The sequence below is a fragment of the Galeopterus variegatus genome, unplaced genomic scaffold, assembly GCF_000696425.1.
Source record: "Galeopterus variegatus unplaced genomic scaffold, G_variegatus-3.0.2 Scaffold1463, whole genome shotgun sequence".
Lineage (NCBI taxonomy): Eukaryota > Metazoa > Chordata > Mammalia > Dermoptera > Cynocephalidae > Galeopterus > Galeopterus variegatus.
This window is the reverse complement of record NW_007727574.1, coordinates 277,900-303,884: the sequence shown is the minus strand read 5'-3', so window position 1 is coordinate 303,884 and position 25,985 is coordinate 277,900. Positions and strand designations below refer to the sequence as shown.

Genomic DNA, 25,985 nt, shown 5'->3' with positions numbered 1-25,985 from the left:
TATCTCGTGCATTCCTTCTAGACTCACTGTCCTTCTTGAAGTACGGTAGTCCATGGATGATTGCTTTCAGGACCTCTCAAGGAAACCAAACTCCATGGATGCCCAAGTCCCTGATATAAAATGGTGTAGTATTTGTGTATAACTTATGCATGTCCTCCCGTACATGAGGGGTCTTCAAAAAGTTCACGAGAAGATTTGTATTATCTTTTTTTTTTTTTTTCCTTTTTTTTTTTACTGACCAGTAACGGGATCGCAACCCTCGGTGTTGCACCCGCACCACGGAACCGGTCTCCACGTGGGATCCGAACCCTCGGCGGGAGTGCCACCATGCTCCCAAGCGGCACACTCTCCAGTGCGCCACCGGGCCGGCCCTTGTATTATCTTTTGATTCTATTCTTCACAAACTTTTTGTGGTACTTTAAATCATCTCTAGGTTACTTTTTATACCTAAAACAATGTAAATGCTATGTAAATAGTTGTTATACTGTATTACTTAGGGAATAAATGACAAGAAAACAAAGCCTGTACATGTTCAGTATAGATGCAATTTTTGTGGAATATTTTTTATCTGAGGTTGATTGAATCCATGGATGCAGAACCCATGGGTACAAAGGCTCAACTATACATCCTTTAATAGTTCTTTCAGTAAAGATTTATTAATGATAACTTATCTTTATTTCACACTCACTCTTGAAAATAGTTTAGCTGGGTATATAGTTCTGGACTGACCGTTGTTTGTTTTTTCTCAGAACCTGGAAAACATTATTTCAATATCTTCTGGCTCCCACTGTTGTTGTTGCAAAGACTTTATAGATAATCTTTTTCTCTGATTGCTTTTAAGATGGTCACTTTGTCTTTAGTATTTTACAATTTCAGCATGATACATCCAGGTACAATTTATTCTATTTATTTTGCTTGGGATGCTTGAATCTGAATCTTTCATCAATTCTTGAAAATTAATTCTAGGATCCTATCGCTTTGAACGTTGCCTCTCCCTCATTTTCCCTCCTCTCTCTTTCTGGAATACTGATCAGATGTATGTTGAATCTTCATTCCATCCTCCATGACTTAGAAATTTTCATTATTTTTCAGGTCTTTACCTCTTTTGTTTCATTCTGGATAATTTCTCCAGCTTTATTTTCCAGCTCACTGTTTCTCTCTTCATCTGTACCTAATCTGTTCTTTAACCCATCCATCAAGCTTTTAATTTCAAGCTTTTTAATTTCAACAATTAATTTCAATGATATATTTTTCATGTTAGTGGCATATTTGGTTCTTTTCCAAATATGCCTGCTCTTTCTTGATAGCCTTTTGTTCCTTTTTCATGTTTTAGGTTCCCTCTTCTCTTTATTGAGAACTCTGTTGTATTTGCTGCTTATTGTTGCTCATATAATGTAAGCCTGGAATGTGTGTTCATAATCAGCAGAATTTCATCTAGAGAAATTTTAAGGGGACTGTGTTGATGTTTCCATGCAGGGCACATCTGTGTGTTTGTTTTTGCGAGGTTCCCTGGGACAACCTTATTAGTTTCTCGGCTTGGGTTTCCCAGTAAAGGTAATGTGAATTCAAAACCCGGACTCTCAAAAAGGCAGGGCTGTGGTTACATATTCTCAGAAGAGATTTTTTTTTCTCCAATCCTGAGCCTATGCTAAGATAAGTTTCTTTGTCGTGTTTCTTTGCAAGAAAGCTGATTTGTTTCTCATCCACCTTTTCATAAAGGCTTACCGCTGGCTTTATGTGCAGATCTTTATTCCAACTCCTCATTTTACATTGGTCTTATCTCTTGCCCTCATACACCTGTTAGATCCTGGTTGTCAAGAACATCAAATGGTCCCAGAGTGACCACAGGGCTCTCTCCTCTCTCTTCATTTTTGTTCTTTGGATAGTTTTTATATTTAACCATTCATGCATTTAAAAGACATTTGTTATATTTTATTCAGCAGTACTAGGTGTTTTATTGAGGAAATAATTTCAGAACACCAGTTCCACCATGTTTCCAGGAACAGATTACAGATCCTATTCTATAAACAGTTCTTTGGGACTGGATGATGCCATCTTTAGATAGCATGACATGGAATGGACAACACCTGTAAGTCCTGGGAAAGACTTGGTCTGGTAGACTAAGAGATAAACATTACAGAAACAGCATTGCTCTAAACTACTTATAATTTCTTTCTTTTCTTTTCTTTCCTTAGTATTAGAAAAGCTGCCTAGATTCAAATCCCAAAAAGTTACTTAACCTCTTTGCCTCTGTTTCTTCAACTTTTCAATAACACAATCTCCTCTGTAGCTATGGTTGTGAGGATTAAATGAGTTAATGAACATGAAGTTCTTAGAATGGTGTCTGGCATAGAGTGCTTTATGTGCTTGATAAGCTAATAATATTTTTAACTCACTAACTCCTCTTACTTGTGCTGAGAGAAGCCAAATAAAGAAGTTACTGCCTAGGCTGGGCCAGAGTTTTAACAGGAGATGGTGCAAACCTAGAGGCCAACTAAGGGTAGCAGTAAGAGGAGGAAGGGGAAACTCAGAGAGAACAGACTGGAGTCACTTGGTCAGCTGACCTTCCAGTACTAAAATCTTGGTGACTGTAGGATTTATGTGAGTAAGACAAGCTATTTCCTTACAGAAAGATACAAACACATCAGCTTCATTAAATACTGACAGAGTACCATAAAACTTCAGAGTGCCCTCACCCCTGTTTTCTTGTTCCATTGCTCATCCTGAATGACTAGAATATGGATTTTTGAAACTGGAAGTACTAGGTTCAAATCCTGCCTCTGCATTTCACTAGCAGTGTGGAGCTGGGGAGAGGAATCGGCAAGGCTTGGGGAGGGGTGGGTCACAGGGAGTGGTTGTTCTTTCAGTGTGGATGACCCCCAAAGTGGTGGCTTTTCAAGAATTTTAAAGGTACTAAGCTGACAGGATGGCTGTGAAGACCAGCGACTTCCTAATTTTTATAATCATGAAACCCATCAGTAAGAATATTTTGAGAACATATCTCTGATACATGTACATTTCTTTATAAATTATATACCGTTCTACTGTCAATCTATGTGTTATTATTGCAAAACCTAACTTTTTTGAAGATGAAAAAACAAACAGACAAGAACAGACGTTCTAACATGTTTTTCCTACTTCCCACTGCACCACTTTGTGGTGCAGCCACTTTGGAAGTACTGTGGTGACAGGTGCTGAAGGAACGGGTGGGAAAAGGCCAGCCTACTCAGTGTGCACCTAAAACAGCAGTGGTCACTCCATGAACTATACAGAAAGGCTAGGCAAATTGGGGCACCTTGTTCCCCCACTCAACACCCCGCAGGCTGAGTCCCCCAGCCCGGCTCCACTGCTAGCTAGGCTGACTGCCCGGAGCTGGGGCCTGCCTCTGCTCTGCTTCCTAGCTGGGTGATCTTGGGCAAGTTAGTTACCCTCTCTGGGCTGAGTTTTCAGCCTGAGGTAAGTAAATGAGAATAATACTTACCTCACAGGGTTGCTATAAGGATGAAATCAGATAACACTGAGCTCAATGAATTTTTACTCCCTTCTATTCTGTTCCTTCCCTGAAACTGCTGCTAGGCTGCCCTTTCCAATAAAGCACATGGGAGACCAAAGCCATTAGTAACGGGACAACTTGCAAACCGTGACACCTCTTCTCTGCTACAGAAAGAGCCAGCAGAACACTTTTCATATGTACTTGCTTTCCATGGAAACAGAACAGCAGTTTCAGATGCTTCCTCTTTGTCTCTCTTCTGCAGCAGCAGGACAACTCCTTTGGACGTTTGGTTTGTTTCCCTTTGGTTACGAGCTGGCTTTTCACTCCATAAAAATTTTTAAAGTGAAGATAACCCCTGAATAAAAGGGTGATGTGACTAAGGCATAATAAAATGCAGAGGGGTTTGTGTGCGTGTGTGGTGTGTGTGCACACGTATGTGCACGCATGTATGTACATGCGTGCGTGTATGTGCTGGGAGGTGGTGACAAGCTAGGAAAATACAATCCTGGTCTCCCTGGAAGTGAGCCCTGGGGTTGGGGTTGAAGTGGACACCCAGCCATGATTGTGTGCCCCTGGATGAACTGACACACAGGCAAGAGGTGGCCCTCCCCTCCAAACACCAGAGCAGTTATTCCCAACTCTGGCTGGGCATTAGAATCACCTGGGGAGCTTTAAAAAAGAGATCAATGCCTGACTCTTTCCAGAAGTCCTGGGGTGCAGCACATTTTTTAGTCTCCCCAAGTAATTTTAATGTGCTGCCAGGGTTGAGACCCACAGGTTATCTGAAAGCAGAAGAGGAAGATTCAACTTCTCCAAAATGGACAACTGTGTCCCTTCAGCCAGGACCTAGTTCCCACCCCAGGGGCATCCTAGAGCAATTGAATTGCCATATTTCTACATCCTGAAATTCTTTGCCCATGAAATAAGGAGCTACCAGTCAGGATTATTGTTGGGCTGCAAATGATCTACATTATAGGCTGAACTGTGTCCCACCAAAATTCATATGTTGAAGTCATAACCCCCAGTATACCTCAGAATGTGACTATATTTGGAAACAGGGTCTTTACATAGGTGATTAAGTCAAAATGAAGTCATTAGGGTGGACCCTAATCCAGTCTGACTGGTGTTCTTATAAGAAAAGGAGATTAGGGCACAGACATACACAGAGAGAAGACACTGAAAGAAGACAGCCATCTGAGCCAAGGAGAGAAGCCTCAGAAGAAACCCACCCCGCCAACACCTTGATTTCAGACTTCTTGCCTCCAGACTGAGAGAAAACAAATTTCTGTTGTTTAAGCCACCCAGTCTGTGGCGCTTTGCTACGGCAGCCCTGGCACACTAACACTACCTGGTCCCAAGTACCTCTTATTGCTTCCTCGGGCTACGAATGGTGGGGAGCAGAACACTGGCCCAGGGAGCCACTTCTGTCATACAATGACCTTTCTTTGAGGTCTGGGGACATCTGGGTACAAGGAAGGACATAAAGCCTGCCCCACTCTCCTTGTTTCCTACTCCTTCCCCCTCCTGCTTCCCACACTCACCACCACATGCCCTAGGGCACAACCACATGTGCGAACATATGGTCATGACTACTTTGTCCACAGGTAGGAGTTCTCTAGAAATTCAGTGGGAACTAGAACAATTTTCCAACCTTTCCTTCCCTCCCTCCCTCCTCACCTCTACCGGCATCGTTTTAAACTTCTTTGAGAAAAAAGAAAAGAGAAAAAAAACAGGAGAGAAAGGGAAGAGAAGACCCAGTTTGCCCTCAGCAGAGAATAAAACCACCAAAAAAATCAACAAATACTGAGGGACCATCACAAACTAAGTCCCAGAGACATACTGAAACACCACTCCTTAAGGTAAGGCAAAATGTAGAGGATCCCTTGCTTTTTATGGCTGGAACTCAGATGAGCACCCTCCCTCCTCTCAGCCTTCATCCCCACGCTCCAGCTCCCTCCCTTGTTCTCTGAACACAGAGGATGATGGGGATAACATTATACTTTTATGTTTTGGGGGGGGGGTTTGTTGTTTTTTAAATCAATGATGAGTTTGGACATCTCAGGGCAAACCCTCAATCTGGGAATGCATTAAAAAAAAACAGAACTCCATCCCAAAGAGGAAAATGGATAAAAGCCAAGCATATCTGAGTATGGGATTAAGGATCAGAGGCTCTAATTTTGCATGAACTGCTCTTGCCTTCACTGGGATATGTTTTTAATGCAGTGATGATAGCCTTCCAGTGGCCACTGGCAGGATCTCAATATCTTCAGGGATGAGAGAGAAGGGGGTGTTTGGGAGTCTGTTTCCCAGCAGGCTTGGAGGTGATTAACACAAGTCACGAGCACGTAGAGGGAGTAGGCGGCCACGATGCGGCCTCTGGGATATTAAGAGTAAGATCGATGCTGGAATCGCCAGGGCAAAAAAAATCAATGACCCAGGAAAACTACACCAGCTGACAGCCTCAGGAAAAGGCTCAAGGAAGAGTGGCAAAGAAGAGAAAGGCTTAAGTAACTTTCCAAAACTCTGCACTGCTAATCTCCTGGGAGGCCGTATATTATACAGACAATGGCTGGGACCCCTGGCATTCTGGCGTTTGCTTTCTGTTGGATAGATCATCCTCCCTCCTTTTTCACAGGGCAAAGGGGTCCCAAGTGCCCTTCATCCTCCACCAGTTTTTTATGTTTCCCTTATTTAGACAAACAAGCAAGTATCTATACTATCACACACTACTCTCTAGCCCTCAGCTATTGTTGTAAGGCGGCGAGGAGCCCCGGGAAGGATCCGCGTAGTTTCCCCGAGAGGAAATCTCCGCTGCCGCTGCGCCGGAGGAAACGAGGGAGGCCGTAAGGAAAGCGTACCCTTCGTGCGCCCCGCAGCTGCGGAGGTCTCTGGCGCGTTGCCCGCTGGGGAGGGCGCCCCCAACAGCGCGCCCAGGGCCGTGCGACTTGAGCGCCCTGGTCCCAGTCCCGGATGCGGCCCGGCACCCCTGGCCCGGCCCGCGCTGGCCAGGCGCCAGCCTCGCCCTGGCGGCCGGAGGAGCGCGGCCGGTGCCAGTGACGCACTTCGGAGCCAGCGCTGCGCGTGCAGCCTGGGCGCCCCAAGGGTGGGGCCCGGAGGAGCCGAAGGAAGTTGGGGTCCTGGAGGCGACCCGCCGCGCTCCACGTGCAGAGTCAACAAGCACGCACAGTTATCCCCATTTCATAGAAAAGGAGACTGAGCCCCGGCGCTTTGCCGAAGCTCACGCAGCCAGGACGGCGGCGAGCTGGGGGTGTCAAAACCAGTCGGATGGCTCCAGAGCCGGTTTCTTTTCTTTCCTACTGCGCTTCCTTTGGGTGCCGGTTGTCTGCAGCGCTGGGGGATCTGACACTGGACCGGCATAAACAGCCGCCGAGAGCTAATAGATGGGCTTTGTTTTTAAATGGGCCACAGCATCTTTCTGAACTTCTCCATTAAGCGCAGTGTGACCCACGTTTGGACGCCAAGACCCTGGGCGAGGAGCGGCCTTTGTAGCCCCTACTCCGGGCAACTGAGGACGGGTGCGTGGTGGCCCCGCGGCTGCTCGCCGGGTACAAGTACCTGGGGCCCAGCGACCCAAACCCTACGGGCTGCGCGGGGCGTCCGGGCGGCGCGGTGCTGACGGGTGGGAGGAGGCCGGCGCTAGGCACAAAGTGTTCCCGAACACCGCGGGGAGCGCTTGCCAAGTGTGCGGCGGGCGTGACGCGGAAACGTAGATAGTGAGGCCCAAGGGCGGGGCCAGGCGCGCTGCCCCGGTAAGCTCCGAAGCCGTGAAGGCCCCTGAGTGTGGCGGGGACGAAATGTGGACGTGCTGACCTCACTGTCGGACCCTCTTAGAGGTGGCCCGCAAGGATTCCGGAGGGGCGGATGACACTGGGTCCCACACAGTGCTCCGCAGGGACTGGGTTGGCTGAATTGGGCTTCCCGGCCCCTTCTTCCCTGTATGGGAATGGAGTAGCAAATGCTGAACATCAGTGTTTGTCGAGCGGGGCCCAGTCTGCTAGGCACAATGATTTTTTAAATCTACATTAAAATAAAAACTCAACCTGCTCAATAACCCTGGGACATAAGTATTAGTGTGCGCTTTCTAGGTTGGGAACCTGAGGCTGGGAGGGTAGGTAGATGCCCAGCACTTATAAGCCACTCAGTAAGTAATGTTTGCTCAAAACTCAGGCCCCTCCTGTGCTTTTCATTCTATTCATCCATTCATCCAGTTTAGATATGAGTTGGGTACCAATGTGCCAGGTTCTGTGCTGGGGCTGGGGATGCTGGCACAGGGAGGGAAACATGCTCCCTGAGGGCTAGGGGTTGGCAGCACTGCCTGAGGGTCTGCACTGGCTTCCAGATGCCAGTGTGGACACTGTTGCTAACTGTGACAGCACCCCCAGGCTTCCCTATCTGTGGAGCAGATAAGGAATAATTATGGTAGAGTCCTCAGGTTGTTGTGAGGATTTAATAAGTTGATGGGGTGAGAGGGTGATGGGGGGTTGCATAGGGCAGCGCCTGAAACATAGTAAGCGCTGGGTCAATACTAGTAATCACTGCAGCAGGGAAGACAGACACAGAACAGGTAATGCTAAGTGAACCAAGAGCCATGAAAGACAGGGGGCCATGGAAGCAAAGGAGGATAACGGGAAACTGAGCCTGAGGGAAGAAGGGAGATGTAAGAGAAATTTTTAAGGCAAAATGGAAGAGAAAGATGGGAAGAGTTGGCCAAGCAAGAGCTAGCAGAAGCTGGGTGTTTGGGGAGGGTGAGCATTTTAGAAAAAGGGACCAGCATGTTGACATCGAAAAGGAGCACAGCTCCATGGAAGGATGGAGAGAAGTCTAGGGTGGCTAGAGCAGAGCAAAGGGCAGGGCAAGATGACACGGAGATTTCACATGCCAGAGGCCAAGGCCCTAGAGACTTAGTGAGGATCTCCATCTTTATCTTAAACCAGCAAAGGGTCATAAGCAGATTGCACATGTACTGGTAAAAGATTACTCTGGCTGCTGAGTACAAATGGACTGGAGGGTCAAAAGTGGGCCCAGGGAATATATACCCCCCCAAAAATGAAAGTGGGGACTCAAACAGATACTTACACGCCAATATTCATTACAGCAGTACTCATAGCAGCCAAAAGGTGGAAGCAACCCAAGTGTCAATCAATGAATGGATAAACAAAATGCGGAATATTGTTCAGCCATAAAAAGGAAGAGTGGGCCCAGGGAATATATACCCCCCCAAAAATGAAAGTGGGGACTCAAACAGATACTTACACGCCAATATTCATTACAGCAGTACTCATAGCAGCCAAAAGGTGGAAGCAACCCAAGTGTCAATCAATGAATGGATAAACAAAATGCGGAATATTGTTCAGCCATAAACAGGAAGTTCTGGGGCCGGCCCGGTGGCGCACTCGGTAGAATGTGGCGCTTGGGAGCGCGGCGGGAGGGTTCGGATCCCATATAGAGACCAGTCCGCTCACTGGTTAGAAGTTCTGGGGCCAGCCCGGTGGCGCACTCGGTAGAATGTGGCGCTTGGGAGCGTGGCGGGAGGGTTCGGATCCCATATAGAGACCGGTCGGCTCACTGGTTGAGTGCAGTGCGGGCGCGACACCGAGGGTTGCGATCCCATTACCAGTCACGAAAAAAGACAAAAAGGAAAAAAAAAAAAAAGGAAGTTCTGACAAATGCTACAACATGGATGAACCTTGAGAACATCATGCTAAGTGAAATAAACCAGACACAAAAGGGCAAATACTGTATGATTCCACTCACATGAAATAAGAATAGGCAAGTTCATAGAGACAGAAAGTAGAACAGAGGTTACCAGGAGCTGGGAAGAGAGGGATGGAGAGTTATTGCTTAATGGGTACCCAGTTTCTGTTTGGGATGATGGAAAAGTTCTGAAAATAGTGGTGGTGGTTGCACACCATTTTGAATGTAATTACTGCCACTGAATTATATGGTTAAAGATGGTTAGAATGGCAAACTTTATGTCATACATACATATACATATACATATACATATACATATACATATACATATACATATACATATACATATACATATACATATACATATACATATACATATACATATACATATACATATACATATACATATACATATACATATACATATACATATACATATACATATACATATACATATACATATACATATACATATACATATACATATACATATACATATACATATACATATACATATACATATACATATACATATACATATACATATACATATACATATACATATACATATACATATACATATACATATACATATACATATACATATACATATACATATATATATATATACCATGACTTTAAAGAATTAAATAATATATCAAAAGCCACTGAATTGTATACTTCAAATGGGTGAGTTGTATGGTATGTGAATTGTATCTCAATAAAGCTGTTAAAAAAAATCAAACAACAACAAAAAAGTGGGTCTAGGGATAGGGGAGGGGAGTGCAGCCAGGAGTGCTTTGGGCTGGGGTGCTGCAGGCCCAGAGAGGAGGGGAGAGGTGGCCAAACTGGAAAGATGCTTAGAGGGAGGCAGATGGCATGGTGTGACCAGGTGGTTGTGGCACCTGAGAGGAGCATGAAGGATGACTCCCTAGCCTCTTCCTGCTTTGCCCCTCAGCTTGCCCCTTGCAAATAAGTCCCCATTAAGTCCCCTTGCTGATTTTAGTCCTAATCTGATCTCTTTAAGCATTTTTTAATCTTGCAAGAAAACTAAATAACTCCATTTATCTTCCTCTCTGGACCCCACACTTTTAAGTACCTTTGTGGACCCAAGCAAATGGAAACCAATACCCCCTGCCTTATTTCCCTCTCTATAAATATTACAGAATCAAATACCTGAACTCTGGGGTGCTCTAAAAACTCACAGGACAGGAGAGTGGGGAAGGGCGTACGTGCTTCAAGGGCGGTGGGCGGAGACCTTGTAAAATCAACCTGGGACATGAAGAGAAATAATCTTTTCCACCAAAGCAGTTTTCCCCTAAACTCTTTCTTCTATGACGGAATTTGAAAAATAAAAAAGCAATCATAGCCACTTGGTTATTCAGCACAGTTACAGGAGCTGGAACTGAGGTGAATTCAGACTGATGAAGGGTGAGCCAAATAATAAAGTGTTCCCAAAATGTAAATACAGCAGTTCTTTGAGATAGGTGCTAACCAGTAAATGACATAATTTACTGGCCCAGTACAAAATGAAAATGAGGGACTCTTTGTTTAAAAATTATTAAGAATTCCGAGATAGCAACAGCAGAGTATTAAACCAGACAGAGGCTTCTTATGAGCACAGGGCCCTGAGCGATTGCCCAGGTCTCATGAAGCTGGCCCTGGTACTACCAGGATCTCTACTTCTCAGATGGGGAAACTGAGGACACAAACTCTCTAAGCCAGGATTTGAAGCTTTCTTAAACTGTAAAAGCAATTAGGGGATGGACACAGAAGTGGAGGTAAAATATTCCTTTCTGTGTGATGGCACACCATCTTAATCCTTCTTGCACATGTTTGAGAAGTGCCTCTGTGTCCACAACATTCACTCTGTGTGTGAGAGGCACCCTCACCGGACTTGGTAAGTTAGATGTCTTACTTCCCGCCTCCTCTTTTTTTTCCTTAAAGCAATCTCTGCCCCTTCTTTCCAGCTCAGTGTTACATCTCTGTTTTTCCTCTTCCCTAAGATCCTGGCTACTTCCTTCCCCATATATCCAAGCCTATTTTGGGAGATGTTTGTGTGCTTTGTGTTCAAACTCCAGCCCTGAGCTGGTCCTTTCACCTGGACCATCAAGGTAAGGCATTTGGCATCTCACAGAGATGGGCTATAACCATTCTGGGAAGACGTAAGCCGCCATTTGTTAGCCTCAAAGAAACTAACCTTTCAGCTCAGGAGAGTGAGGCCAAATGTTGTCCAGAGCTAAAAAGGCTTATTTTTAGAAAGCAACAAATGGTGGTTTGTTTATAGAGCTGGCACCACAGAGCCACATCAATAGCAAAGAGCCTGCTCGGCAAGGACTGCAAAAGCTGGGATGTACTAGAAAGCTTGTTTGGGGAATGTTTGGCCCAAGAGCCAACGGAAGGAGGACTCAGGAATATGCGTGCAGCAGCAAACTGAAGGTCAAAGGCATGTCGTCCAATAGCCACTCAGGAGACCTCAGGTCAAGTCCCAGTTCTTCTACAGAGAGGTAGCCACCCACAGAGGTGTTTGAACTCCCTGCCTCTCACTTTTTCACATCTGCAAAATGAAACAGTTGAATTCTGAAGTCCATTTTAGCTCTAAAGGCCCATAACCTACTTAACATCGATGTAGGATTTCAGAAAATTGGGCTAAATCTGTTCCTTGACACTCCTTTATGTTTTCTTAAAGATGTATTTTTCTGTTTGCTATCAATTTTTTTCTACATTAATCACATTTTCTCTGTAAAAGACAAATGCAGGATGAGCACGATGTAGGATTTCAGAAAATTGGGCTAAATCTGTTCCTTGACACTCCTTTATGTTTTCTTAAAGATGTATTTTTCTGTTAGCTATCAATTTTTTTCTACATTAATCACATTTTCTCTGTAAAAGACAAATGCAGGATGAGCAAACTCTGGAGGTTCTTGGGCCATTGTGAATGATTGCATTCTGATTCATGGGAATTCCCACACTGGGAATTCAAAATGGTAAAGTTGGTTTCTACAGGAGGGCACAGACTCTACTGTGGAAGAGAATAAACCCCTGCCCTCCCTCCAAGGCTGGAAGGTGCTGGGTTTCGATGGAAGTCCTGAGGCTGCTACCAGTGACCTGCTGTCCTCAGCAAAACTTGCAGAGAGCAGGTCAGCCTGGGCCCTACCTGAGAGCAAGGGACAATTTGTCTTGAGAAATCCTTACTCCTCCTCTCCGCCCTCCTCCCTTCTCTGCCTTTCCATTTGGGGACCATTGGAATGGTCCTACCCCATTCTCTGCCATCAGAAAGGAAATGGTGCTGATGAAGGAAGCTCCCCAGTGTGTTGGAAAGAAGCAGCTCTGGAAAATCAAACTCGCTGACAGAGCGTAGGGCAGTGGTTAATGGTGTGGGCTCTGTGGTCAGCGCTCAAGGTGCCTAATCCCAGCTCTGCCAAGCCTGGGACTTGTGTTGTGGATTGTGGCAAAGTTTAGAGCTCATCTTTGACGAGCTCTTGCTAGCTAGTCAGAGTAGAAGCTTCATACATGGGTAGCCATGACGATAAATGAAATCATTTTATGGACTGTGAGCATTATTATCTTTTGGAGCATATGGTTTTAATTTGAGCCCTTAGGAATGTCTTGTGATCAAATACACTTTACTTAGGTAATGATGGGAACAGCTTTCAATTTGGTCTTCTGAGTGACAGGGCTCCGATCCTCTGATGGGACACTGGAATGGGCTTTTCCACCAGAATTATTTTTTTCTTCCTATGATCTGGTTGGGACACTCTCCCCAACACTGATTTCTGAATATCCCCTTCCCTCGCCACCTTGGGCCCCCTCTGTGGGCCTCATCAGGTCTGGCTCCCCTCCTTTCCCTCTCCCCCTACCTTCTTCCTATGATCTGGTTGGGACACTCTCCCCCACACTGATTTCTGAATATCCCCTTCCCTCGCCTCCTTGGGCCCCCTCTGTGGGCCTCATCAGGTCTGGCTCCCCTCCTTTCCCTCTCCCCCTACCCAGCAGCGTTCCTGTCCCCAGCCCTCTGTGACACACCTGAGTTTTGGGACCTGGTATTCTTCTGAAATGCCAGCCAAATCTGACTTCCACTCTTCAAGTCTTTTAAAAATATACATTTAGGTTAAATGTATATATTTACAGTTTTTAAATTACTTTTAAAAAAAATTACTGTTTTTAAAATTACTTTTTTTTTTCGGGTGGCTGGCCAGTATGGGGTAAAATTACTATTTATTGTAGTAAAATACACATAACATAAAATTTACTATCTTAACCATTTTTGCTTTTTATTGGAACGATATGTATTATCTTTAATTTCACTTTTCCGTGAATTTTTAAAAAACTTATCTAATTTTTTCATTGTACATATTTGTGGGGTACAATTTGTTGTTTCAGTACATGCATATATTGTATAATGATCTAATTGAAATAGTTAGCATATCTACCACCTAAACATTTATCATTTCTTTTTGATTATATCATTCAAGATCTTCTTTTCTGCCTATCTTGAAGTATATAAAACAATATTATTAGCTATTATTCCCTTACGGCACCAGAACTTATTCTTCCATCTAGCTCTGACTTTGTAACTTTGTATCAGTTTAACCATTTTGAATGTACAGTTCCATGGTATATTAAGTCCCTTTACATTCTTGTGCAACCATCACCACCATCAAAACTGAGACTATGTGCCCATTAGACAACAATTCCTCACTCTCCTCTCCCTGCAGCCCCTGGCAACCACTTTTCTACCTTCTGTGTTTATGAATTTGACTACTCCAGGTCCCTCATATAAGTGGAATCATGCAGTATCTGTACTTTTGTGTCTGGCTTATTTCATTTAGCATAATGTCCTCAAGGTTCATCCCTGTTGTAGCATGTGTCAAATTTCCTTCCTTTCTAAGGGTGGATAATATTCCATCGTATGTATAGACCATGCTAGCCCCTCGAGTGGCTTTGTCTCTCCTGGAAGGAAGAAAAGAGAAGGGTAGTCATGGACATGCTCAGTTGGTTTCCTCTTTGTTAGTAGCAGTAAAAAACCCTCAGCAAAAGTCTCAGAAGAGTGAGGAAGAGGCTGAGAGGCCAAGGACTGTTGCACAGGCTGGAGGCTGCAAACGGGAGGAGCCTGGATCTTCAGGCAGTTCCTGCACACCCAACCCAAGATCGCCACTAGGAACTGTCAATGGCGCCCTCTGTAGGTGGGGATCCACTTACAACAGGAATGGTGACAGTGGCACATGAATTTTAAAAATAAATTTTATTGCGGTAAAATATACATACCATAAAATTTACCATGTCAACCATTTTAGGTGGACATTTCAGTGGTATTAAGTACACTGACATTGTTGTGCAACCACCACCACCATCTCCAGAATCTTTCTCATCTTTCAAACTGAAACTGTACCCATGAAACACTAACTCCCCATTTCCCTTCCCTCCAGGCCCCGGCCACCACCGTTTTACTTTCTGACTTCATGAGTTTGAATACTCTAGGTAATTCATATAAGTGGAGTCATACAATGTTTGTCCTTTTGTGTCTGGCTCATTTTATTTAGCATAATGTCCTCAAGGCTCATCTGTGTCATAAGTAGCACATGTCAAGATTTTATTTCTGCTTAAGGCTAAAAAATAGTCCATTGTACTTATATGTCACATTTGGTTTATTCATTCATTCACTGATGGACACTTGGATTGCTTCCACCTTTTGGCTACTGTCAATAATGCTGCTATGAACATAGGTGTAGAAAAAAATTAAAAATTGTAAATCACCATTCTCGAGGGGAAGCTAAAAGCTACCAGAAAGAAAATGAATCGAAGTCCATTGAAGGGAATTCAGAATCAATAAAAGTGAGCTCTGATTAAGGGTGTACAGCGGAGGCTCCCAAACTTAATCAGTTCACAACACACTTAGTGTCTCAGTAATTTTTCACAGTGCCTCAGGACAAAACAAAAACAAAACATGACCTGTCACATTTATTAAATAGCTAGATCCAAATAACATAACAAGTATTTATGTTTGAACAATTAAGTAGCAGTTTGAAAAAAATACACATAAACTGAAAGAAAAAATATTTTAATTTTATTCTTAAATAACCACAATTATTTGCTAATGGAGTGTGTGCACCTGTCGGACATGTCACTATTTCTTCAACCTCGAAATCAGATTGAACACTGACACCCTCATTTCTGGTTCTGTGTTGATTTTTTCGTGGTATTTGCTTTTTATCACAGTAAACACTGGAAACCCAGCTTTGCAAAGCTTTTACATCATCAAAAGGGATGTAGCACAAGCTAATGTTGAAACTATGAACTACCTTGAGCTAGCAGTTTGCCTGGTAATTAACAGATGTCAAGAACTGCTATATTACCTTCAACGTACAAAAATATCCCAAGGCAACCTGTGAGTTTCTTGCAGCAGTTTGGGCACTTTGGCCCAGTTCGGGAACTGCAAGTCCAGACAATTCAAATGCTACAAAGACCTCACCTTGTCCAGCAAGGCGCTGCATGAACCGTTCCCTGGCCAACTCTCCAACTGACCTCATTTTTACCACACTTGCCCTCCCTCCTTTCCAGACACTGGCCCCTGTGCTGTTGCTTGACCATCCTGATCATTCCCACCTCAGTGCTTTGCATTTGCTGTAGCTTCTGCTTGGAATGCTCTTTCCCCAGGAGCTGCCATAGCTCTTCTCCCTAACTCCTTCACGTGTCCGCCCTCGTCACCCTCTTCTGCTTACTCATCTTCAGAGCACTCATGGCGACCTGTCTATTTTGGGGTCTGTATTCTGTTCTACTGGGCTATTTGTCTATTCTTTTACCACTACTGTTCTAATTTGATTATTATAATTTTGAGATATGTTTTCATGCGCGATCAGGCAAGATCCCCTTTAGTCTTGTCAAGCTGATTTAGCCATTTATGAACCTTTATTTTTTGGAGTTTCTTATTTTTTGTTGGAATGTCAATGAAGGTTTGTTTATTTAATCTAAAAAACAGAAAAAACCTGCTTTTGGTTTGTGAATATTCTTTAGAGTTCTTTTCATTTTCTTTGTAATTGATTTCTGTCCTTATCTTTGTTTCCTTTTCCTTCTTATTTCTTTGGCTGTTTCTATTGTACTTTCTCCAAATTCTTGATTTGAGCATTTATTATTAGCTCATTTGTTTTCGATCTTTCTTACTTTCTGATAAATGTGTTTAAAGCAATACATTTTCCTCTAAGCACTGTTCCACAGACTTTGTTACACACTGTGTTCATTTTGCTGCATTCTGAGTCTTTCGTAATTTTCCTCATGCTTTCTGTATTAGTCAGAGTTCCGCAGAGAGACAGAATCAATAGGATATGCTATGCACATATGAGAGGGGATTTATTAGGGCAATTAGCTCTGCTCCTGTGATTGTGAAGAGAAGTCCCACAATAAGCCATCTGAAAACTGGATGCTGGCAGTGTGGCTCAGTCCAAGTCCAAAGGCCTTAAAACCAGGGAAGCCGATGGTGCCGTTGGTATAAGTCCTGGAACCCAAAAGCTAAAGAGGTTTTAACTCTGGTATCCATGAAGAGGAGAGAAGAGTGTATCTCAGCTCCAGTGGATAAAAAACAAGATTCACCTTTTTTCTCTGTTTTTGTTGTTGTTGTTGTTGTTCTCTCAGGGCCCCCAGCAGATTGGACGGTTCCTGCCCATATTGAGGGTACATCTTTCCCACCCAGTCCACTCAGGCCCGTGTGCTAATCTCTACTGGAGGCACCCTCATGGATGTACCTAAAAAGATAGCTTTACGAAGTTTCTCTGTACTCCTTAATCTAATCGAGCTGACACCTAGAATTAACCTTCACACTTTCCAAGGATTATTTAGTAGAAAATACATCCCCTCCAGACCTATGGGGTTAAAAAAAAAAAAAAAAAAACTGTCTTCTTATTGCCAAGGTCTAATTTTGTTGCTTTGTGATCAAAAAATATGGTCTATATGATATTAATTTTTTGGAACTTATTGGAGCCTCCTTTGGCGTAAAATGTGGTCAATTTTTATGACTGTTGCATATTTACTTAGAAAGAATGTGTATTTTTTGTTTGTGGGTATGAAGTTACCTTATAATCTATTAATTTGAATACATTGTTATTCAGATTTTTAAATTTCCTTATATTTTTGCCTAATTATGAAGATATTAGACCAGTCTACACAATAGCTTTGAAATTTATCGTTAGATACTTGAATCTCTAAATTTGGTATAGATTTTGATATATTTTGTTATTTAGAGAATAGGGCCATCAACTCAACAATGTAGTACGTTGAGTCATCTGGTGTGAGACCCTGGTCATCAACATAGTACATATTCAGTGAGGATACGGCAGGATCAGTGGCTACTTCCTAGAATGGATTTGAAAGTGTATTTTTAGAAATCGAGGCATGTCCCCAAATTAGTAAATGTAATATATGAAATTATGGCTGTAGTTCACATGCACAAAGTTCAGAAGCTCCTCTTCTCCCTTGACCAAAGACCTTCCTCCTCACCCTCCCCATTCAATGCCACAGTGACTAGAACCCAACTACTAAAAATTTATTTTGAGGTTTGTGATCTTCAAGTGTTCTCTTTTCAAAGTGTAAAACTATTCATGGGTAGGCTGCAAATTGCTATTAATCTCCATCACCTCAAGTGAACTCATCAAATCTTATTATTTTCTGATGGCTGGCTGAAAACACTTTTGTAAGGGAACAGGTTATGGGGAAGAGGAGGGAGAGGAAGAAAGGGAACTTAGCATATGAAGGGAGGTTGAAAAGAAATTATTCTGGGGGAAGCATTTCTCAGGGAGATAAATTCTGGGAAAGTTTCAGCAGGGGCTTTGGGAAGATGGGGGCAAAAAGAAAGTGCTATGTATGCGTGTGTAGGGAGGTGAGTGGAGAGTGAACTTGGGGGGATTTAAGAAGACAAACTGCATATATGTCATGATTCTTGTCAAGATTGGCTTATGTATTAGTCCATTTCTGTTGCTTATAACCAAATTCCTGGAACTGGGTAATGTATAAGAAAACGAAATTTATTGCTTATAGTTTCAGAGGCTAGAAAGTCCAAAGTCCAGGGAACACATCTGGTGAGGGTCTTCTTGGTGGTGGCTTTATAACAATGCAGGGGTTTCACATGGCAGAAAATGGCGAAGCAGAGAGAAAGAGCTCCTCATGTGCTCTCCTTTTAAAGCCCTCAGAAGCATGCCCCTGACCACCATTATTAATCAGTTCATTATGGCAGGGTCCTACAATCTAATCACCTCTTGAGGCCCCACTTTTCAGTCATCACAATAGGATTTTCCACTCTTTCAGCACTGTCACAGTGGGGGGTCAAGTTTCCAACACCTAGAAATTTGGGGGACACAATTTAACCTTCAATGAGTTTGGGAGGGACATTCAATCCACAGCAACCTCACACTTATGGCTATTTCATTCCACATTGGACAAGAGGGGAACATTTTCTACTCTTCTTCAAGTTTGCCCCAGAGTAGAAAAACAGACCAGTTTGATGTTTCTGGTTTTTAAAATCTGCTTTAAATGCTTTAAAATGATAATTTTAGCAAGAAGCCCACAGTGATGTGGATTATGCTATGTGAGGTGTCTATTGCTCAAATAATCAATTTAGTTACCCCATGGACTTGTAACATCTCATATCATTTTGGATTCTTGGTTAAATTCTTTATATCTATTGAACTTATCAGGTGCATCATATTCTCAATAATGCTGTAAGTCCCTTGGGGGAAGGTATACTGTGGGGTACTTTTTCATGTCCGTTGTATAATGCATTGCACATAGCAAATATTGGTGGGTATTGCTGTTTTGTTGAATTTAGAAGCCAGAGGCTTACTTATCTTTTCTAAGATACTGTGTCCTTCACTGAGGTTCACAGTGACTGTCTGAAATAATGCTTTATTCTTCTCATTGTATAATGCATTGCACATAGCAAATATTGGTGGGTATTGCTGTTTTGTTGAATATAGAAGCCAGAGGCTTACTTATCTTTTCCAAGATACTGTGTCCTTCACTGAGGTTCACAGTGACTGTCTGAAATAATGCTTTATTCTTCTCCTTGCTAAACAAGCAGATAATTGAATGTTTTGATATAAGTAAAAAACACACTAAAGAGATTCACTAAAGTTCATCACTAAAGAGATTCAAACCTGTATCAAAAGAGAGAAAAGAATTTCACACCTCTTCTGTCTAGAATGTGATTTCATTAACAAGCTTTTATCTAGATGAAATAATGTATGGTAAACCTTCGGATGACTTCATCTTGTATATACACCTCACATTCTGAGAGCCCATGATAAATATGCTTTAATAAAACTTCATGTGGATTCTAACTGAGCTTCTTCTGCCTCTCTCCAGAACTTGTACTTAACTTTATAAGATTGAAATAGGCAAGAAACACACACACACTTAGCAGGTGTGAACAAGAAATGTGGCCCCTGGAGATGAACTGGTTGGCTTCTAAGGTTGGACACTTCTCTTGGTTGATTCACCACAGTCCAGGAACCAGTTCACAAGCTTGTAGAGTCAGAAACTTGCACCCTGAGTTTTTTTGACAGCATTCTGGGTCAACTTTCCTTTTAGGATATACATTCATATTCACATGTACACACATATACAGACATTTATTCAACAAATATTTATTGAGCCCCATTATGTGTGTTCTAGGCAGTGAAAATGGAGAACTGGACTTTATTTCGTGCCATTAGTCAGTGCACATTTTAGTAAATGAATTTGAAAAACAAATGAATATCTACTTCACCCCTAAGTGATAAAGGCAATAAAGGAAAATAGAGGAAGGTAAGAAGATAGAGAGTGAGAGATGGATAGGAAAAACCCAAGTGAAGTGAGTCTGAGCCAGTCGAAGTCTGGGCAAAGAGTTTTAAAGGAAGAGAACAAGTACAAAAGCCCTGAGGTGAATCCCAGCTCAGCATGTCCTAATAACAGTGATGCTAAGTCTTCAACAGACCAGAATACTCTTGCAGGCAAATATTGCAGACCTTTTTACAGAAAGCCAAGTCACTACACAGAGGCTGGTTGATGAGCCTGATATCTGAAAGGGGGTTAGTGACCTGGCACCAATGATTCATGGCATTGGGCTGAGTTAGTCTGAAGCATCCATCTGTACTTCTGAGCCCCACTTGCCATCAGGTATGTCTCTGGCTAAGGCAGTGATGGACACTACCAACTTCCATTTCTTTGTTTTTAATTTGGGGCTAGGATACACTGAATGAGTCGTGGTTCCACCAATTATTCTCTGGGGAATCTTGTCAAGTTCCTCCCCTTCTCTAATTCTTTGTAAAGCAATCCAGTCCAGAGAGATGGTAATTTGGCCAAGACAGAAACTTAACTCAGGGCTTCTGACTGTTTTCTGAATCTCCCTGCTGCCTCTTTGGTTGGGCCTACCATGGCAGAAAACAAGTCCGTGGGTGGCAGCTAACCAGAGAAGAGGACCAGTGTGGACAATTAGTTGAAATTAAGTCTGCCTTTACTGAGTGTTGCCGTTTATAGCCTGAATTTTGAGCACATCCCCTTCTCTTAATATTGCTGCATCGCTAACCAGAGAAGAGGACCAGTGTGGACAATTAGTTGAAATTAAGTCTGCCTTTACTAATATGAGTGTTGCCGTTTATAGCCTGAATTTTGAGCACATCCCCTTCTCTTAATATTGCTGCATCAGCTCAAATCTGTTGGGGCAATTTCCTCTGCCTGACCTGCCTACAACATAGGCATTTCCCCAGGCACAACTGTCTTGTTCAGGGTCAATACAATGTGCTTTTTCTACCAAGAAAATCTGAACCCCAACAGACCACAAAAGCCCACGTCCTCAGATGCTCAAAACACATCTGCTTACAGAACAAAATGCAGTATTTCCTCAGACTAGAGGACAACCTGATGGAGAATTCCAGGAATCACCAAATCTCTCATCTAATGTACTGATTCATATTTTGAAGACATACCCAAGTATTGATGAAGTTGCATTAAAAAATGTGCCAGCCCGTTTTTACTAACTCATTTTTACCTCCATTTTATTTGAGTATTTGATATGGCTCAGGAGTCAATTAATAACATCTTAGAAAACACGCTGTACTTTTTTTCCCGTCAAAGCAGTTTTTCATACATTGCATCATTTGCTGTTCACAACAGCCCCGAGGATTGGGTAGGGCTGGCTGTGCTGTCTCTATTTGAATGACAGGAACTTAGACGTGGAGGTCCTACGCTGTCCGTAAAGGGTTTTCATATTTATTTCATTTGGTCCTCTCCTTCCACCCTGCATGGCACAAAGAGCAAGTCTGGGGAAGCCTGGGCTGGAGGTCGGTCTGGGGCACCCCACCAGGCAAGCCGGTCTGGTTCAGGCTGTGACATGTCGGGGGTCAGGGTGAGGGGCACCACAGGAACAAGCCCGCCTGGCATCCAGCCAGGGGATATCCACCCTCCTGGCCAACGCACTGGGCCTCAAATTGTAAAAGTATCGAATCCCACTGTGTTTGAGGAAAGTTCTTCAAGCGACACCGTTGAGGCGTCCTCAGTTTGAGAAGTGAACTCATTGTGCAGCAACGACGCGCCGAGCCCGTCTCGTCACTGTTCAGTCAGGCCGGGAGCGAAGGGTCTGGGAGTTCTTAACAGGGGCCCCAAGAGGGCCACCGGAGTCAGGAGGTGCGCCCGGGTGGACCGCAGCCCACCGCAGCTGGGCGGGGATGTCGTGGAGTGTCCACTCTTCCCAAGCCGCGAAGAAGCCAACCCGGCCCAAAGCCACACGGAAGAAGCCCTGACCCCAGCTTTTCGCCTCCCCGTTTCTAAGGCCCCGCCCCTTCCGGTTCCGGCCTCCCTCCACCTCTTCCGCCAATCTCCCACACAGAGGCCCCGCCTTTTCCATCAGCCCTGCCCTTTCCCGGCCGCGTGTGGGCCCCTGGCAGGTGGACCCTAGGTGCGTGTGTCCTATCTGCTGGCGTGTTCTTGCCAGGTCCCAGCGGGTGTGTGGTTCCCCTTGCGCTTCCGCTCTCTCGGCCATGGGGGTCTCCAAGAGGAAGGCCCCGAGCGGCCAGGGCGACTCGGCGTCCCCCACGAGCGCAGCCAAACGGTCCCGCACTGAGGAGCTCACGGGCGTGCGGTTCAAGGCTCAGCTGAGGGACCCGCAGGGCTCGGGGCCAGGTGAGTGCGGGGCGGCGGGCCCGGGGCCAGGAGCTCGTGCTTGCGAGCTGGTCTCCGGGCCTCGGTCCGGGCGGGGCCTAAGTGGGCTAGACACGGGCTGTCCTTTTTACAGCTTTTGGTTGACCGAGGGTCAGAGCCAAGCCTCCGCTTTTCAGGAAACTGAGGCCCCCGTGATTGGGCGTCCAGGATCCCCGGCCGACCGGGGCAGCTCCAGGACTGCGCGCTGCAGTTGTTTGCCCTGAGCTGTCAGCGACAGCAAGAGGGCCACAACTTGCTTGGTTTTGACAGTCCCATGCGACTACACATTGCTCTAAAACCGGCTTATTGCAGTTGTCAGGAAAGTAAATGAAATGGCCGACTCATTCACACGGCAAATGTTTGTAGAGTCCCTACCGTGAGTCAGATCAGGGCAGTTCAGTGAGACAGTTTGCTACTCCTTGTTCCGTCAGCACCATTTTCAATAGCTTTGACCCTCCAACACTGACACTGACCTGATAACATGTAACAAGCTACCAGAAGCCACTGCAACTACTTGTTGTTTGACCAAGCTTGGACCAGTGACTGAGATGAAGCAGATTCTTTAATTTAATTTCATTTTTTGTAAATTGTGACCACCCTTCACAACTACTTGTAATCCTTTGGCAAGTATCTAGGTTATGAAGAAAGAACACAATTGAACATGTTGTTAAGTGGAAACATTAGCACTGTACTAAAATTAAAAATGACAGTGTTTCTCCCAGGTTAAAGAAATTATAAAATTAATGATCAGAACATCCTCAATTTCCAACTTTTCTCCTACAGATTTTGTTTTTAAACTTTTGGTAACTGTAGCTGCTCGTCAGTGCTAGGAAGGTGCTACCTACTTTAGCACAGAATTATACATTTCACTCATTTAATTTATTCTTTCAGTAGTTACTAAGGTCTATTATTTGCTAGGGTTCAGATAAAATGGTGAATAAAAATCAGACAGGCCATCATGGGGCTTATAAAGCATCATGTGGGGAAGGCAGATATCAATAAAATCACATACATCCGGTTCCAAGCACAAGTCCTTCACAGGAGAGTTGTGTGGTGCCTGAGGGTGTCTGCCTGGCCTTGCATCTAATCTGGGAGATCAAAGAAACCTCTCCTGAGGTAGTGGCCTTTCAAAAGGGTTGTAGAACGGGACAGGGATAGGAACCTTCCTGGTAGAAGAAAGAGCATGTTTAATTATTGAAAAGATCCTGTGTCCATATTTCACGGTTTTGCACAGAGAGCACCATGACATTCAGGTGCTGCATCATTTGAACAGGTGTTGAAAGAAAATCTGGGCTGATGGGTGAAAGTGAAGTAGTTGAAAACATGGCAAAGCTGAAGCTAGTGGGTGAAAGCATGTGAGGCTGTGTTGGATTTGTGTTCGAATCTGGTCTCTGTCTTGAATTCTTTCTCTCTCCCTTTCGATATGCTCTCGTAACTTCCTGTGATAGGTTGCTGGAAGATCAGGGAAATGGAATTGATGGATGTTGAGGGATTTTAACCCAGGCACAGGGAAGGTTTCTGATTATACTCCCTTCATGTAGTGGAGGAAAGAGAACTGCAGGGTTAGAATGGTAAAGACCCAGAGGGCACTCAGGAATGGATCAGTATCAGCATCAGGGACGATCCTGGATCAAGAAGAGTTCTGCAGGCCAGTTCCTTTCAAAGTTTGCCCATGACTTCACTGGCGATAGAGAAAGGGCTTCTTGTAAATGTGAGTACTCTAAAGGTTAAACTCTTGATCTCCCTGGAGTCCCCATGTTGCTTTCGTGTTCCCCATTGCAGTAAGTGATAGTTCCGTTCACTTCTGTGTTCCTGCCAGAAACCTCCCTCTGCCTTACTTTGACCCTTAGCTTTGGTGCTTCTCCTGGGTATCTCAGGAGCTGGTCTGCTGTCCTCTGTTTCATCGTCATTCTAGTCCAGACACTATCAGTCCCTGCTGGGATAGTGGCCAGAACTGACCAGAGTTGGTCTCTTTCCTAATTTTGCTTTCCTATAGCCTCTTCTAATGTAGCAGTCAGACGGTCTTTTAAAACTTCAAATCTGATCATGTCACTCCTCTCATGACGCCTTTCAGTGGTATCCCACTGCCTTTAGGATAAAGTCCAAACTCATTACTATTACTTCATCTAGCCCCATCTCCTTCTCTGACTTCATGTCAGGCAGCCCTCCCCACTCACTCACTTAACCACCCACCCGCCTTCAGCCACACTCTGTACCCTCCAGCCTTAGGATCTTTGCACATCCTTGCCCTGGAGCACTTTCCCGGCTACCCCCAACTCATACTTACTCTTATAATTATTAGGTTCATAGTTACTTCTTTGGAGAAAACCTTTCCAACCTTCCAATCTAAATCTTGTTCCCCCGTTATAACCCCTCATTACACCCTTGACTTTTGCTCCATAGCACTTACTACAGTTTGTCTATTTAAGTGATTGTGGTAGGTGTTCTATAAATATTCATGACGTGGACCTTGGTCTCTGCCACTTGATTGTAAGCACCGTGGGGGTAGAGGCCATTTCCAGTTTGTTCACCAGCATATTCCAGATACGTATAATGCCTGGTGCATGCGGTAGGTGCTCAGTAAATGGTGGATGGAAAGATGAAGGTGCAGAGAGATGACAAGTGTAAGTACATATTAGAGTTTGGCAAATGGTTCCTTAAAAAAGAATAGCGCTGCTCTCCCTGCATGAACAGCCCTTGCTGTCACCTGTGTTCTGTTTTTCTGAGGGAGACGGTAGAGTATTATGTGTGTCTCCTTGGTGCCCATGAGGGTTGAGCTCATGCAACCCACAGCCATCTCTGTGAGAACACCCACCACCCTTGCTCATTATCTCAGTAGACCATGCTGCAGAAGCATGGAGTCTGGCCTCAGCGCCCAGAGCAGTGCCTGTGCAGCAAGTTGTTTCAGCCTTGGAAGCATTTGTCTCTGCTGCCAAGAAGCTACCACGAGAAGATGTGTATGATGTTGTGGAAGGGTATATAAAGATTTCTGTTGAGTGTGCAGAAATTTTCCAGCTCCTGAGTGGAGAGAAGCGGCCTGAAAGTGAAGTATGTTATTCCTTACCTGGCTTGAAGAAGAGAAGAAAGTTAATGCTACTGTTGTGTTAAGCTTGACGAAGAGAAATATGATAGGAATTTCCAAGGCATTACCAACTTTCAGCAGAAAATGATGCGTTGTCCCTATGCTATAGGAATAAGTTCATTTTTGTCTTTATGGCCTTTCAAAGTATTTTAGAGGAAAATGCTAACTTCTTATTAGCATTGGTGAATATTAGAAGGAAGGATCATAAATTCTTAATATAATGTACTTGTTTCCAACATGGTTTGTTTTAACAAGGGAAGCAGGTAAAAACTGTAATCACAGACTCAGAACACTTACTGAATTGATTATTGTCTGCTGGTTCCAAACAGGTTAAAAATTTGATATTTATGATATGAACCTGTTAAAATCTCAGAGGTTTTGCTATAAAGCTGTAGACCTGAATATCCCCAGAGCAGTTCTCATAAATAGAACTTTCTTCTTTCATTTCATCTTTTTTTTTTGGCAGCTGGCCAGTACAGGAATCTGAATCCTTGACCTTGGTGTTAACAGCATCATGCTCTCCCAAGTGAGCTA

The 25,985-nt window shown here is 44.0% G+C and overlaps 1 protein-coding gene across 1 annotated transcript in view; it reads left to right on the top strand.

Moving 5' to 3' along the window:
• The first annotated feature begins 22,209 nt into the window (after window positions 1–22,209).
• Window positions 22,210–25,985, top strand: part of URB1 (URB1 ribosome biogenesis 1 homolog (S. cerevisiae)) — a 72,597-nt gene continuing 68,821 nt past the window's right edge. The window contains exons 1-2 of the mRNA XM_008577233.1: window positions 22,210–22,351; window positions 25,278–25,417. Coding sequence (XP_008575455.1) covers window positions 22,210–22,351; window positions 25,278–25,417 — 282 coding nt within the window. The remainder of the gene's footprint in view (window positions 22,352–25,277; window positions 25,418–25,985) is intronic.